Below are 13,929 nucleotides of genomic sequence, written 5' to 3'. Positions count from 1 at the left end.
GCAACCTCTGCCTCCCGGGTTCAAGCAATTCTCTTGCCTCAGCCTCCCGAGTAGCTGGGACTACAAGCGCGTGCCACCATGCCCAGCTACTTTTTTTTTTTTTTTTTTTTTTTTTGTATTTTTAGTAGAGACAGGGTTCTACCATGTTGGCCAGGATGGTCTCGATCTATTGACCTCGTGATCCACCTGCCTCGGCCTCCCAAAGTGCTGGGATTACAGACGTGATGTTTACTCTTTTGTAAAAGTTAGTCTTTGGTTTCTTTTGGGTTTAATATCTAGGATCGCTTGTTGTTTCGGCTTTGGTTCTGTCTTTGTGTATAGGCAGGCCCAAAGCCTGAGCACTTCACATTGTTTCTGATTTTCCTCTTTCATACCACAGTTATACAAATAAGGTAGTGGAATAAGAAGCAAAAAAAGCCATACTCCTGCTCACGCCTGTAATCCCAGCACTTTGGGAGGCCAAGGTGGGCGGATCATGAGGTCAGGAGATCAAGACCATCCTGGCTAACACAGTGAAACCCCGTCTCTATGAAAAATACAAAAAATTAGCCGGGTGTGGTGGTGGGTGCCTGTAGTCCCAGCTACTCGGGAGGCTGAGGCAGGAGAATGGCGTGAACCTGAGAGGTGGAGCTTGCAGGAGCCGAGATGGCGCCACTGCACTCCAGCCTGGGCGACAGAGTGAGACTCCATCTCAAAAAAAAACAAAAAACAAAAAACAAAAAAAACCGAAAAAACCATACTCCTTCTTTTCATTCCCAAGGCTTGTATATTTGGATAATAGGAAGAGTTACTTAAGGGCCCAAGTCATACTTACATCAGCTCAAGTCTTTAATCCCATTTCCATTTTCCTGACTGGCTCCTGTACTTGCCCACTGGGACTCCTGGAAGCCTTGTTAGGCATTTGCTTCACTCCAGCATGTACATTAGCATCGTATTGCATGTTAAATGCTTGCCATGGGACAGACACTCTGCTGGAGGTGAGGCTGTAGCAGTGCTTTGCTAACTTCCCACTGCAGCATTGCTAACAGGAAGGGAAGACAAATGGGAGCCCTTGTGCAGCCTTGGTGGGGGAAAAAGCAGACCAGCCATGAGCTGGAAAAGCTTTGATTTGACTTTAAAAGCTATGAGAATACTGCATTCATCTCCACAGTATTTCTTTTTTCTTTTTCTTTTTTTTTTTTTTTGTTGTTGAGATGGCGTCTTGCTCTGTCACCCAGGCTGGAGTGCAGTGGCGCGATCTCCGCTCACTGCAAGCTCCGCCTCCCAGGTTCACGCCATTCTCCTGCCTCAGCTTCCCGAGTAGCTGGGACTACAGGCACCCACCACCATGCCTGGCTAATTTGTTGTATTTTTCGTAGAAACGGGGTTTCACTGTGTTGGCCAGGATGATCTCGATCTCCTGACCTCGTGATCCACCCACCTTGGCCTCCCAAAGTCATCTCCACAGTATTTCTATATTTGTTTTTTAAAAGTACAGCCTGGGCAATGTAGCGAGACCCTATCTCTACAAAAAATTTAAAAACTAACTGAGCATAGTGGCACACACCTGTAGTCTCAGCTGCGGTCAAGGGAGGTGGGGAGAGTATTGAGGCAAGAGGTTCAGTTAAGCCCAGGAGTACAAGGCTGCAGTGAGCTGTGATCACACCATTGCACTCCAGCCTGGGGAACAGAGTGAGACCCTGTTTCTAATAACAACAACAACAACAACTAGCTTTTCCCCAAATCTTCAAATCAGAGTTGTGCTCCAGGAGGATGCAGGTTTTTTTCTCCTCTGTCTTTGAGACCCCGTGGTACATTGACACAACATAGGCAGTTTGTTTTAACAGCTACTGTTACATAGTATTAACATGTTATTTTAATTAATTAATGTATTTTCCTACTGAGTTATGACATGGTACTTGTCTTCTGGGAGTTTGTAGTGTAGCTGGAGAGAGAACCATACATACAACATACATGAAAAGATAGCAAGATACATCAAGTTGGTGATGTAGGCATACAAATTTAGAGGAAGAAGAAACTTCTGTGGGCTTAGATGATCCAGAAAGTTCCATCACAGGGAGAGGAAGCAGTGGATAGAGTGGAATGAGCCCTGGACCTGTGGGTTCATTTGAGCTCATTTCTTTCACATGACATTTGTTATGTAATATTTATTGGATACCTACTTCAGATCAAGAACAGTGCTGGGAGTCAGGATTTTGTCAGTGAATAAAACTCATACAGCCCCCCTCCCTCACAGAGATTAGCAAGGAAAATAGAGATAAAGCAAGTAGTTGTAATAAAGCCAAGAACAGATGTGATTAAAGGGGTAGCATGGAGATGGGGAGTGACCCAGACCTTGTCTCCAGGTCCAAACAAGGCTTCCCCGAAGAAGTGAAGCTTGCATGAGACCAGCGGCTGAGTAGGATAGCAGTCAGCCAGACGGGAGTGGTATGAGAGTGTTCTGAGCAGAGAGAACAACATAAGGCATGATCCAGGCATTGGAAGTGGGCCAGGAGGCTGGAGCCAGGAGGAGATGGGGAGTGCAGCGCAGGATGAGGGTGATGAGAATGACAGAAAGACAGACTGAATTTGAACCTTATCCTCGAGGCAGCGGAAGCCACTGGATGATTTTAAGTAACTAGAGAAGAGCTGTTTAACTCTGTGCTCACTTTGGCCATTTGTATGACGAATGGATCAGGAGGGGATAGGGCTGACATGTGGGCAATGCAGATGAGTGAAGTAGGTGGATTCTCAGCACGTTTAGGTAAGGACAGGATTTGGTGATTGATGGCTGGAAAAGAGATGAGAGAAGATGTCAAGGATGGCTCCCTGGTTTTTTGGCCAATTTCCTGAAATGGGGCATTCTGGAGGAGGAAATGATAAGAGCACTTCTGACATATTTGAGGTGTCTGAGGCAGCCAAGGAGAGATGTAGATTAGATAGATAGAAATATAGGGGCCTAACCCTCAGGAACAAAGTCTAGGATGAAGATACAGATTTTGGAGTCTCCTGGATATATATTATAATTAAAATTTTGGAGGCACATGAGTTCCTCCAGAGAGAATATGTAGTATGAAAATAGAAGAATTTATAAGATGAGACCTTAAAGAATGCCAATATTTAAGGTGGAGGAAGAAGAATTACTAAAAGAGACCAAAAAGAAATGGTCAGAGAAATAGGAGAAAAACCATCTATGTTGCTGGATTGAGCAATCTTTAAGGCCTTTCTCAGTTCTGACATTCTGTGGTCCTGCAGAACCGGGATCTGAGCCAGGTCTCCAAAGCAGAGCGCATACATAGGCCATGAGAATAGAGAATGGCATTCCAAGTAATATTATTATATCAGCCAGCATCCTGACAAGAAACAGGGGATACACTCAAACTGAGTAACTTGAGAAAATTTTAATAAAGAGGCTATTTACAAAGATAGGGGGAGGATTTAGGGAATCCAACAAGGCAGAACTCTAGCACCAGCTGCCACAAGGACCCCTGACCACCCAAGGCCTGAGGCCAGCCAGGGGCAGGCAGCTGTATGGAGAGGGCTGTCTCTTGGGAGATGTGACCTTCTGGACCCAACCTCCCCCTCCCCTGCTCTCCAGTTTCCTGCTAGTGCCTCCTGTGGGCCAAACAGGAAGGGAACCCATTGATACAGTCTAAATAGATCATCTTCCTGGAGCAGCAGGGGAGTGGATGTGGAGGGGCAAACAGAAGACAGCCAGAACAATCATCCTGGAAAATGGAAGTATTTGAGTAAGAGGGTATGTTCCTTCCCTAATGCTGCTGTAACAAATTAGCATCAATTCAGTGGCTTAAAACAATACAAATTTATTCTTACTGTTTTGGAAATTAGAAGTCTGAAACACATGTCACTGGACTGAAATCAAGGTGTCACAGGACTGTATTCCTCTCTGAAGGCCCTAGGGGAAAATCCATGTCCTTGCCCTTCCCAGCCTCCAAAAGTTGCCCACATCCCTTGGCTCATGGCCCCTTCCACCATCTTCAAAGCAAAAAAATTGCATGACACTGACTCTTCCGCCCTCCTCTTCCATCTTTTAAGAGTTCTTTGGATTACGTTGGCACACCCAGATCATCCAAAATGGTCTTTCTCTTTTTAAATCCTTAATCTGGGCTGGGCATGGTGGCCCACGCCTGTAATCCCAGCACTTTGGGAAGCCGAGGTGGGTGGATCACTTGAGATCAGGAGCTCAAGACCAGCCTGGGCAACATGGTGAAATCCCATCTCTACTAAAAATACAAAAAATTAGCTGAGTGTGGTGGTGCATGCCTGTAATCGCAGCTACTCTGGAGGCTGAAGCAGGAGAATTGCTTGAACCTGGGAGGCAGAGGTTGCAGTGAGCCGAAGTCGTGCCATTGCACGCCAGCCTGGGCAACAAGAGTGAAACTGTCTCAAAAAAAGAAAAAAAAATCCTTTATCCTTAATCTAATCACAACTCATTTGTTGTGCCATGTAAAGTAACATACAGATGTGAGGAATAGGAGGAGGACATATTTAGGTGGCTGTGATTCTGCCTACCACAGAGAGCAAATAAACCATTTTAGCTGAAGTGGGCTCCCCAGGAAACTAATGAGAGAGAAAACAGGAAGTGCAGGTTAAAGCCAAATCATGGGAGCTTTGGAGCTAGATTGTCTGGATTTCATTCTGTAGACAAGAGGGAGCCATTGTAAGTTCCTAACCAGGGAAGTGGCTTGTTAGCAGTGTTGAGAAAAATGATCCAATTATAGTGTTCTGGGTGGCTTACAGGGAAAAACAGAAATCTTTCAAGATGCAATCAGAGTAGTCCAGGCATGAAGGAACAAAAGGCTGAAACAAGAGTGAAAAAAGGGGTGGTGTGAAAAATGTTGTACTGTAAGGACCTGCAGGAGGTGCTGACTGGCTGGACTCAGAAAAAAGTGGGAGAATCTGAAGCTGATATGAGTGTTGGGAGTGTCTGACTGGTAGATGAATCTAGACAGCAAGTCTATTTTAGAGAAAAATGGGGAGTTTAGTTGCAGAATCCAGCAATAGAAATCCAAATAGAGGCTGGGCACTGTGGCTCATGCCTGTAATTCCAGCACTTTGGGAGGCTGAGGCAGGAGGATCGCTTGAGCCCAGAAGTTCAAGACCAGCCTGGGCAACATAGTAAGACCTCGTCTCTGCAAAAAAAAAACTTTTTATTAGCTGGGCATGGTGACATGTACCTGTAGACCCAGCTACTCGAGGGACTGAAGCAGGAAGATCACTTGATCCCAGGAATTGGAGGCTGCAGTTAGCTATGATCAAGCCAGCCTGGGCAACAGAGTGAGACCCTGTCTTTAAAAATAAAAAATAAAAAAATTCAAATATAATCTTAACAACTCTAAGATACCATTGATTATAAAACTCTCCAGTATTTTATGTACCACTAAGAAAAAAAGGCTGGCAATCACAATATAATATGTTTTCTTAAAAATATGAAGTTTTGGCTGGGCACAGTAGCTCATACCTGTAATTCCAGCACTTTGGTAGGCCAAGCTGGGAGGATCATTTGAACACAGGAGTTGGAGACCAGCCTGGCCAACATAGTGAGATCCTGTATCTTCAAAAAATAAAAAAATAAAATAGCCGGGCATGGTGGTGCACACCTGTAGTCCTAGCTACTCAGGAGGCTGATGTGGGAGGATTACTTAAGCCCAAGAGGTCAAGGCTGCAGTGAGTTGTAATGACATACAACTGAACTCAAGCCTGGGCAACAGAGTGAGACCATGTCTCAACAAAAATTAATACTTTTTACTTTATTGAAAGAGCTGTTTTCGACTTCCACATAGGTTTTTTGAAATCTTTTTTACTGAAGTATAAATGACATACAATAAAGTGCACATATCTCAAGTGTACAGTTTGATAAGATTTGACATATGCATGTATATGTGAAACCATCACCACAATCAAGATAGTAAACATATGTAACATCCCCAAAAGATACCCCATGCCCCTATGTCATTCCTCTCATCTGCCCCCCCACCTCTCTCCCATGCCTAAGCAGCTCTGATTTCTTTCTGTCATATAGATTAGTTTACGTGTTCGAAAATTTTAGATAAATGGAATCCTGCAGTGTATATTCTTTTTGGTCTTCTTTCTCTCATTATAATTATTTTGAGGTTCATCCATGTTTTGTGTACATCAATAGTTCATTCCCTTTTATTGCTGAGAAGTATTCCATTTTGTGGATATACGACAATTTATTTTTATTTCTTTATTTAGGGATAGGGTCTTACTCTGTTGCCCAGGCTGGAGTGCAGTGGTGCAATCATAGCTCACTTCAGCCTCGACCTCCTGGCTCAAGCAATTCTCCCACCCCAACCTCCCAAATAACTGGGACTACAGGCATGTGCCACCATGCCCAGCTAATTTAAAAAAAAAAAAATTGTAGAAATGGGGTCTCACTGTGTCGCCCAGGCTGGTCTCAAATTCCTGGGCTCAAGAAATCCTCCTGCCGCAGCCTCCCAAAGCGTTGGGACTACAGGCGTGAGCCACTGCACCTGGTCACAATTGGTTTTTTATTCATTTACTATCATTCAGATTGTTTTCAGTTTTTGGCAATTACAAATAAATGTGCTATGAATATACATGAATTTTTAAAATCATGTATCTCTCCTGTGCATACATAAAAGGGGAAATGTAAGTGAAATGCATTCATTGGTTGATATTCTTAAAACTTCTTCATACTCAAGAGTCCAACATTTTATATCACTATTTTACTCATCCATATCTGGTTCTTTTCTACATAATAATTTCCTCTGTGCCATCTAGTGGTAATTTTTAAAATCTGTATAAAACAAAACTAAAACTAAAAGTCATTGAACTGGGTACTTAAACTCACTCTGTAATTATGTGGAACTATCCTAATCTGGACCTCTCTTTGGGAGTGCTGCTAAACATACCTGCATTGTCACCTGCCCATGATTGTCTGCTTTCTAAATTTTGAAAGAGTATTCCACAGTTGTCCCTGGGATTTCCTTCCAAGTCCTTGACATCCACTCTGCTGTTTTGAAGCTGGTGCTTTTGATATTTAGATACAAGCAATGACAAGTACATTTTTACTACTGCTAGGACAACAGTAATTGTAGGACACCATCAATTCTAAGACACATCTCAATTTCAGAATGTTAAATGTGGCAAAGTGTGCATTTTAGAATCCATTAAGTAGGTTAGTTCAACCAATTCATTTGATGGATAAGGGCCATCCTTGTCCTGTGTGATGCAATAATTTAGTGGTAGTTGGCACCAGAACAAAGCGTATAGATCCAATTGGTTTCTCTGACTTTAGTAGGATTTTTGTTTGTTTGTTTACTAGAATATAGTCATTAAAGCTTAAAAAAAAAAAAAAAGGAAGGCTGGGAGACCTCATCTCCACAAAAAAAAAAAAAATTTAAAAATTAGCTGGGCATCGTGGCACATTCCTGTAGTCCGGCATGTGGTGGTGTATACTTGTAATCCCAGCTACTCTGGAGGTTGAGGTGGGAGGATCACATGAGCCCAGGAGGTGGAGGTCGCAGTGAGCCAAGATGGTACCACTGCATTCCAGCCTGGGCGACAGGGAGACCCTACCTCTATATTAATAAATAAGAAGGTGAGCTAATGGAAAAGCGTTGCATTGCGTGTGAAAGGAGTATCGACACAGAAACCACAAACCTGAACATTGTGAGCAGTTGAATTCACAAAGGAAAGGGAACACTATTCTAATAGCCCTTAAGAGGCCCACCTGCAGCCAGTCTCATTCCATGCCAACTCATTCTTCATTCTTTTTTTTTTTTTGAGACGGAGTCTCGCTCTGTCGCCCAGGCTGGAGTGCAGTGGCCGGATCTCAGCTCACTGCAAGCTCCGCCTCCCGGGTTTATGCCATTCTCCTGCCTTAGCCTCCCGAGTAGCTGGGACTACAGGCGCCCGCCACCTCGTCCGGCTAGATTTTTGTGTTTTTTAGTAGAGACGGGGTTTCACTGGGTTAGCCAGGATGGTCTCGATCTCCTGACCTTGTGATCCGCCCGTCTCGGCCTCCCAAAGTGCTGGGATTACAGGCTTGAGCCACCGCGCCCGGCCTCATTCTTCATTCTTATGATTTGAAGTCATAAAAAAAGATTGGCGTGTTCAGATCACTGCCCTACTTTAAGAAGCTGTGGTGGCTTGCCATTCCCAACAGAATAAAGTCCAGGTCCCTTAGCAAGGCGTGGAAGGAAGGCCCTTCACAGATGTCCCATCTTCGTCTTTAGTTCTTTCCTCTCCCTTCCTCCATGAATCCCCCTCTCTCGCCACGCTGCCTGCTCTACCAGCATATCATTTACTGTCTTATCCTGTACCCCTTCGTGCTGTTCCCTTTTGCTAGAATGACACTTGCCAATCCATGTCCACCTTATGACCTCTTCCTTCAATGCTTAAATACAACCTCTTTTTCACAGTTTCCCCTCAAACTTCCCCTACTTAGTGATTATTTCCCCATGTGTTTTCAAACTTACTTTATACATTATGTCTAATACTTATGGCATTATTACTGTTTGTGTGTCTGTCTCACTAAGCTGTGATCTTGGGGAAGGGGTCATTTTGATAAAAATATATATATGTATTTTTTTTGAGACAGAATCTCATTCTGTCACCCAGGCTGGAGTGCAGTGACACCACCTCAGCACTGCAACCTCTGCCTCCCGGGTTCAAGCAATTCTCCTGCCTCAGCCTCCCAAGTAGTTGGGACCACAGGCACATGCCACCACACCCAGCTAATTTTTGTATTTTTAGTAGAGACAGGGTTTCACCATGCTGGTCAGGCTGGTCTCAAACTCCTGACTTCAGGTGATCCACCTGCCTCAGCCTCCCAAAGTGCTGGGATTACAGGTGTGAGCCACCGTGCCCGGCCTCCTCATGTATTTTTAAACCTACTTTATACATTACGTCTAATACTTATGCCATTATTGCTATTTGTGTGCCTGTCTCACTAAGCTGTGATCTTCTTGGGGAAAGGGGGCATATCTTGTTTATCTTTGTATTTCTGTTTTCTAGAACTATGTCTGGCAAATAGTAGGTATATAACAAATATTTGTTGGGCTGAAAGATGTGATTGGTGGTAATACCTCCTAAGGAGAAATTCAGTCAGTGAAGTACATTACTGTTTCTTGAATATTATCTTTCTAAGGAAGATCTGTAGCATCCTCTGCAAGGAGGAAGGGATTGAGTAAAAATTGCATTTGGGGTGAAAATTTAGAAGTGAAGTAATATAAAAAATAAAGGTTGAGAGAAGAACGGTCTGGGGGTATAAAGAATGAATAGGTAGAACGAAAAGGAAATGAGACTAGAAATAGAATGGAAGACAAAGCCAGGAGAAAAATAGAGAGAGTGCTCATGTGGCCAGGATTTTAGAATCGCACTTAGTTTAATTGCAGGGGAGTTACTGGACAATGCTTTCTCACATAGACGTTCCAAACTCTCGTTCCTGAATGAATCCCATTTTGTATTCTTCACATCACTCTCTCCCTGAAAAGACACAAGTATGCTTCTTACAACTGCCTTACAATTAGTGCATTGTTCTCCCCTGTTTTTCTGTGGAGAGCCAGGGAAGGCCGAGTAGTATAATGGAAAAGCACCCCCTACACTGGGAATCAGAAGGCGGGGCTCACCCATCCCAGCTCTGTGACCTCAAGCAAAGCACTAGGCCACCTTCACCTCAGAATCGTCATCTATAACATGGGAATGATAATACCGGCTTGGGCACCTCACAGGATTGTTGTAAAGATCAAGATAAGTGAAGTATGTGAAAACACTTTGTAAGCTGTCAGGTTGCTCTGCAAATGAAGGGAATATTACCTTGTTGTTGAATTATTCGTTCAATACAGTAGGCTCCATTGGAGGATAGTTCTGTCTCCTGTTAATAAGTCTTATTTACAGAATGGAGATTCTTTTTTATTGTGTTTCTTTTTTATTAGCAGTAATCTAAAGTCTCAGGAAACTGGACCATTTAAATGTGCGCGGCCCATGAGAAAGGCATATAAGAAGCCATGGCACTCCCCTTTCAAAAAGAGCTGGAGAAATACAAGAACATTGATGAAGATGAGCTTCTTGGCAAACTCTCAGAAGAGGAACTGAAACAGTTGGAAAATGTTCTAGATGACCTAGATCCCGAGGTTAGTGACATGGAACTGAAGCAGAGTGGTTAATGATAGTATGGATAAATGGCATGGCTTGGTCCTTAAACAATGGTAGAAAGCCCTTAGCTCTGAATGCAGATTTTCTTTTCTTCCTCTGATTGGTTCTGGGTCACCTGTGTTTACAAATTCATAGAGAACCTCATAGCCACTACAGTGTGATACAGCAAATGTATTTCTCAAAAAACAGCCTAATGTAAATGGGGGGAAATATTTTCCATTGATTGAGAAAGGACTAGTCTGACAGGGGAAAAGGAAGGAAAGAGGAAAAGAGGCAAATCTTACTGAGTTTTTCTGGGTCATACATTTCTCTGGGCACAGAAGCCCTTGAGGTAAACTATATTATCCCCATTTCATAAATGAGGAGACAGACATGGAGAGGTAATTTATATAAGATTCGACACTGGTAAGTGTCAGAGATGGTATTTAAACCAGGTTTTAAACCCCAAATGCGGATTTTTTTTTTTTGAGACAGAGTCTCACTCTGTCACCCAGGCTGGAGTGCAGTGGCATGATCTCGGCTCACTGCAACCTCTGCCTTCCGGGTTCAAGCAATTCTCCTGCCTCAGCCTCCCAAGTAGCTGGGATTACAGGTACATGTCACCATGCCTGGCTAATTTTTGTATTTTTAGTAGAAATAGGGTTTCGCCATGTTGACCATGTTGGTCTCGAATTCCTGACCTGAGGTAATCCGCCCACCTCAGCCTCCCAAAGTGCTTGATTACAGGCATAAGCCACCACACCCGACCCCAAATGCAGATTTTTAAAAAATATCTAATTTCTTTCAAATGCACAAATAATGTGAACTCTTTGATGAACTTATAACAATGAATAGAGGCCGGGCGCGGTGGCTCAAGCCTGTAATCCCAGCACTTTGGGAGGCCGAGATGGGCGGATCACAAGGTCAGGAGATCGAGACCATCCTGGCTAACACGGCGAAACCCCGTCTCTACTAAAAACACAAAAAATTAGCCGGGCGAGGTGGCGGCGCCTGTGGTCCCAGCTACTTGGGAGGCTGAGGCAGGAGAATGGCGGGAACCCGGGAGGCGGAGCTTGCAGTGAGCTGAGATCTGGCCACTGCACTCCAGCCTGGGCGACAGAGCGAGACTCCGTCTCAAAAAAAAAAACAAAAAACAAAAAACAATGAATAGATTAGACTGACTATAATCATGATATCAAGTTCATTTCAATGGAGTTTCCAATATTTTTATGAGTTCTTGAAAAGCTAAGTCTCTTGTTATATTGTTTGTTTAGCAAGCACTTTCTTCAGACCTGCTGGTATGATCTTAAACTTAGAATTGGAGGCATCCAAAATAGTAATTTTACTATAAATAAAAATGTAACTAAAACAAAATTATGTATACGGAATTCTGATACATCAGATACTTTGGATATGGTGTTTACTTTTAAAAATACAGGTATTCTGTTGTTTTTTTTTAACTTAAGGAAGGAATCGCAAAGTTTTATCAAGCAGACATTAATATCATCGTAATAGTTACTTATCAGCTTGGCTGCTTCTGCAGGAGAGGGGTTCCCCAAGTCGGCTCCTTGTTAGAGTCTCATGTTTCTGCCTGGGAGCTCCTTGGGTGCAGCCCTAGCCAAACCTAAGCGTGATCTACAAGGAAAGAGGTCTTTTGCCTCCGTGTTCTAGGAGGCAGCTTCAGAAGACTCAGAGACTGCTCTAGCCATCCCTGCACTGCTTGAGCTCATTGGGAGCCCCCTGTCAGCCCAGAACATTAGAACAAGTAAGGCCTCAGAGACGTCCCAGAGCCCCCAGCCCTCAGCTCACACATGCATTCTGCGTAGGTATCCCTCCTGCTTCCCCAGCACATAGTGAGTAGGGGTGGAAGAGGAAGTAGCAAAGTACAGGCCGGCAGACATCTTCCTTCCTGCTCACACCTCTGTCTTGTCAGAGTGCCATGCTACCGGCTGGATTTCGACAGAAAGACCAGACACAGAAGGCAGCCACCGGCCCCTTTGACCGCGAGCACCTCCTCATGTACCTGGAGAAGGAGGCTTTGGAACAGAAAGACAGAGAGGACTTTGTGCCCTTCACTGGAGAAAAGAAAGGTAAGGACCACAGGCAGAGCATCTTGGAACAGAAGCACTCTTTTTTTTTTTTGAAATGGAGGCACTCTTAATTAAGAGTATCTCTTTTATTTTATTGTCATGGAGGCTCAAGCAAGGGAACTGTCCTGGAAATGGGAAATAAGCCATGAACTGGAGTCAGTATTTATTTTATTGTGGAGGGTCAAGCAAGGGAACTGTCCTGGAAATGGGAAATAAGCCCATGAACTGGATTCAGTATTAAAAAGAATCATGGCTGTGAGACACATGTCATTCTACACTGGGCCAAACCCATAGGAAATATAACACCAAGAGTGAACCCTAATGGAAACTGTGGACGTTAGGTGATAATGATGTCTCCATGAAAGTTCATCAGTTGTAATATATGTATCGCTATGGTATAGGATGCCATTAGTCGGGAGAGGATGAGTTGGGGAGAATACATTGAAGGAAAAAAGAAACATGATCAAATATATAGGCTAACTGCTTAGGGTGTGATGGTTCTCAAATTAGTTTATTGAAAAAATCTCAAACCCCAAAGAAAGTTTTGAAAATGTGAGGTGGTGTCATGCCTGAGAGTTTCCTAGGCACTGGTGTGTTTCTCTTAGCCTGGTGCTTTACCAACTTTGGAAGTCCCTCAAGGCCTTTCTGCTCCATGTCCAGGATGGCTGTAGCACTGCACCTTTAACCTTAGAGGCTACCATTAAAGTTTAGTGCAGTCATTCATGCATCCATCATCTACTGAGTGCCTCCTCTGTGCAGAGCCTTGTGGCCAGATGCTAGAACCACAGGCAAATAAGACCCTGCCCTGCCCTCAAGGAGCTTGTAGTCTAGTGAGAGAAACAGAATGACAGAGCTAGGAAGGCTGTGAGGAGCAAGGAGATGTTTTTCCATGCCAGGACTGAACTCTGAGCCAAGAATAGGGAACCCTCCTCCTTAGCTCCCGACCCTGTGCTCCCTTGGGAGGAAGAGTGACTATCAATAGCCTGTCCAGCTTCCTCAGCTATAGATGCTGACTTGACCCCAAAGATTCTAATGGAATTGTTGATAACCTCACAGCAATTACAATCTTTTTATAATACAAATCAGATCGTGTTGGCTGGGCGCAGTGGCTCACACCTGTAATTGCTGCACTTTGGGAGGCTGAGGCAGGAGGATCACTCGAGCCCAGGAGTTCAAGACCAGCCTGGGCAACATGGCAAAACCCCGTCTCTACAAAAAATACAAAAATTAGCCAAGCTTTTGATGGCGCACCCGTGTTCCCAGCTACTTAGGAGCTGATATGGGAGGATTGCTTGAACCCAGGAGGTCAAAGCTGCAGTGAGCCGTGATCATGCCACTACACTACAGCTTGGGCAACAGAGTGGAACCCTGTCTTAAAATAAATAAACAAACAAAATCTTGGCATTTCCCTTCTTAATGTCTCAAATCCTTACTGTGGTCTTTAAAGTAGATATAGCCTCCATCCAGCTCTCTACCTGCATCTGGCCTTCCCTTGCTAATCCTCAGGCCCCACTGTCTTCATTCACTTCCCTGAACCTGCTGAGTTCTTTTCCTCCCTCAGGCTGGTCTTCTCATGGACTCTTCCTTCTGACTCATGTCCCCATTTTTCACATCCTAAGGGTCTCAGCTTAAATTTCAGGGCCTTGGGCTTTCTCTGACCTCACTTCTTTCTACTCTGACAGCTGCATATTGCTTTCACAGCACTGTAACAATGTTT

General features: G+C 44.0%; 1 protein-coding gene across 2 annotated transcripts in view; it reads left to right on the top strand.

The window, feature by feature from the left end:
- The window catches only part of LOC116272751 (tropomodulin-2), a 64,968-nt gene that overhangs the window by 6,170 nt on the left and 44,869 nt on the right, over positions 1 to 13,929 (top strand). The window contains exons 2-3 of one of the 2 annotated variants that reach the window (XM_031661523.1): positions 9,927 to 10,121; positions 12,056 to 12,212. In XM_031661523.1, coding sequence (XP_031517383.1) covers positions 9,996 to 10,121; positions 12,056 to 12,212 — 283 coding nt within the window. In that variant the 5' untranslated portion in view covers positions 9,927 to 9,995. Of the gene's footprint in view, positions 1 to 9,923; positions 10,122 to 12,055; positions 12,213 to 13,929 lie in introns of both variants that reach the window. The other variant, XM_031661524.1, reaches the window with a different exon arrangement.

This window comes from Papio anubis, unplaced genomic scaffold, assembly GCF_008728515.1.
Source record: "Papio anubis isolate 15944 unplaced genomic scaffold, Panubis1.0 scaffold183, whole genome shotgun sequence".
In the NCBI taxonomy this organism is placed as follows: Eukaryota; Metazoa; Chordata; class Mammalia; order Primates; family Cercopithecidae; genus Papio; species Papio anubis.
The sequence above is the reverse complement of the archived record's forward strand: the minus strand, read 5'-3'. Positions and strand labels throughout refer to the sequence as shown.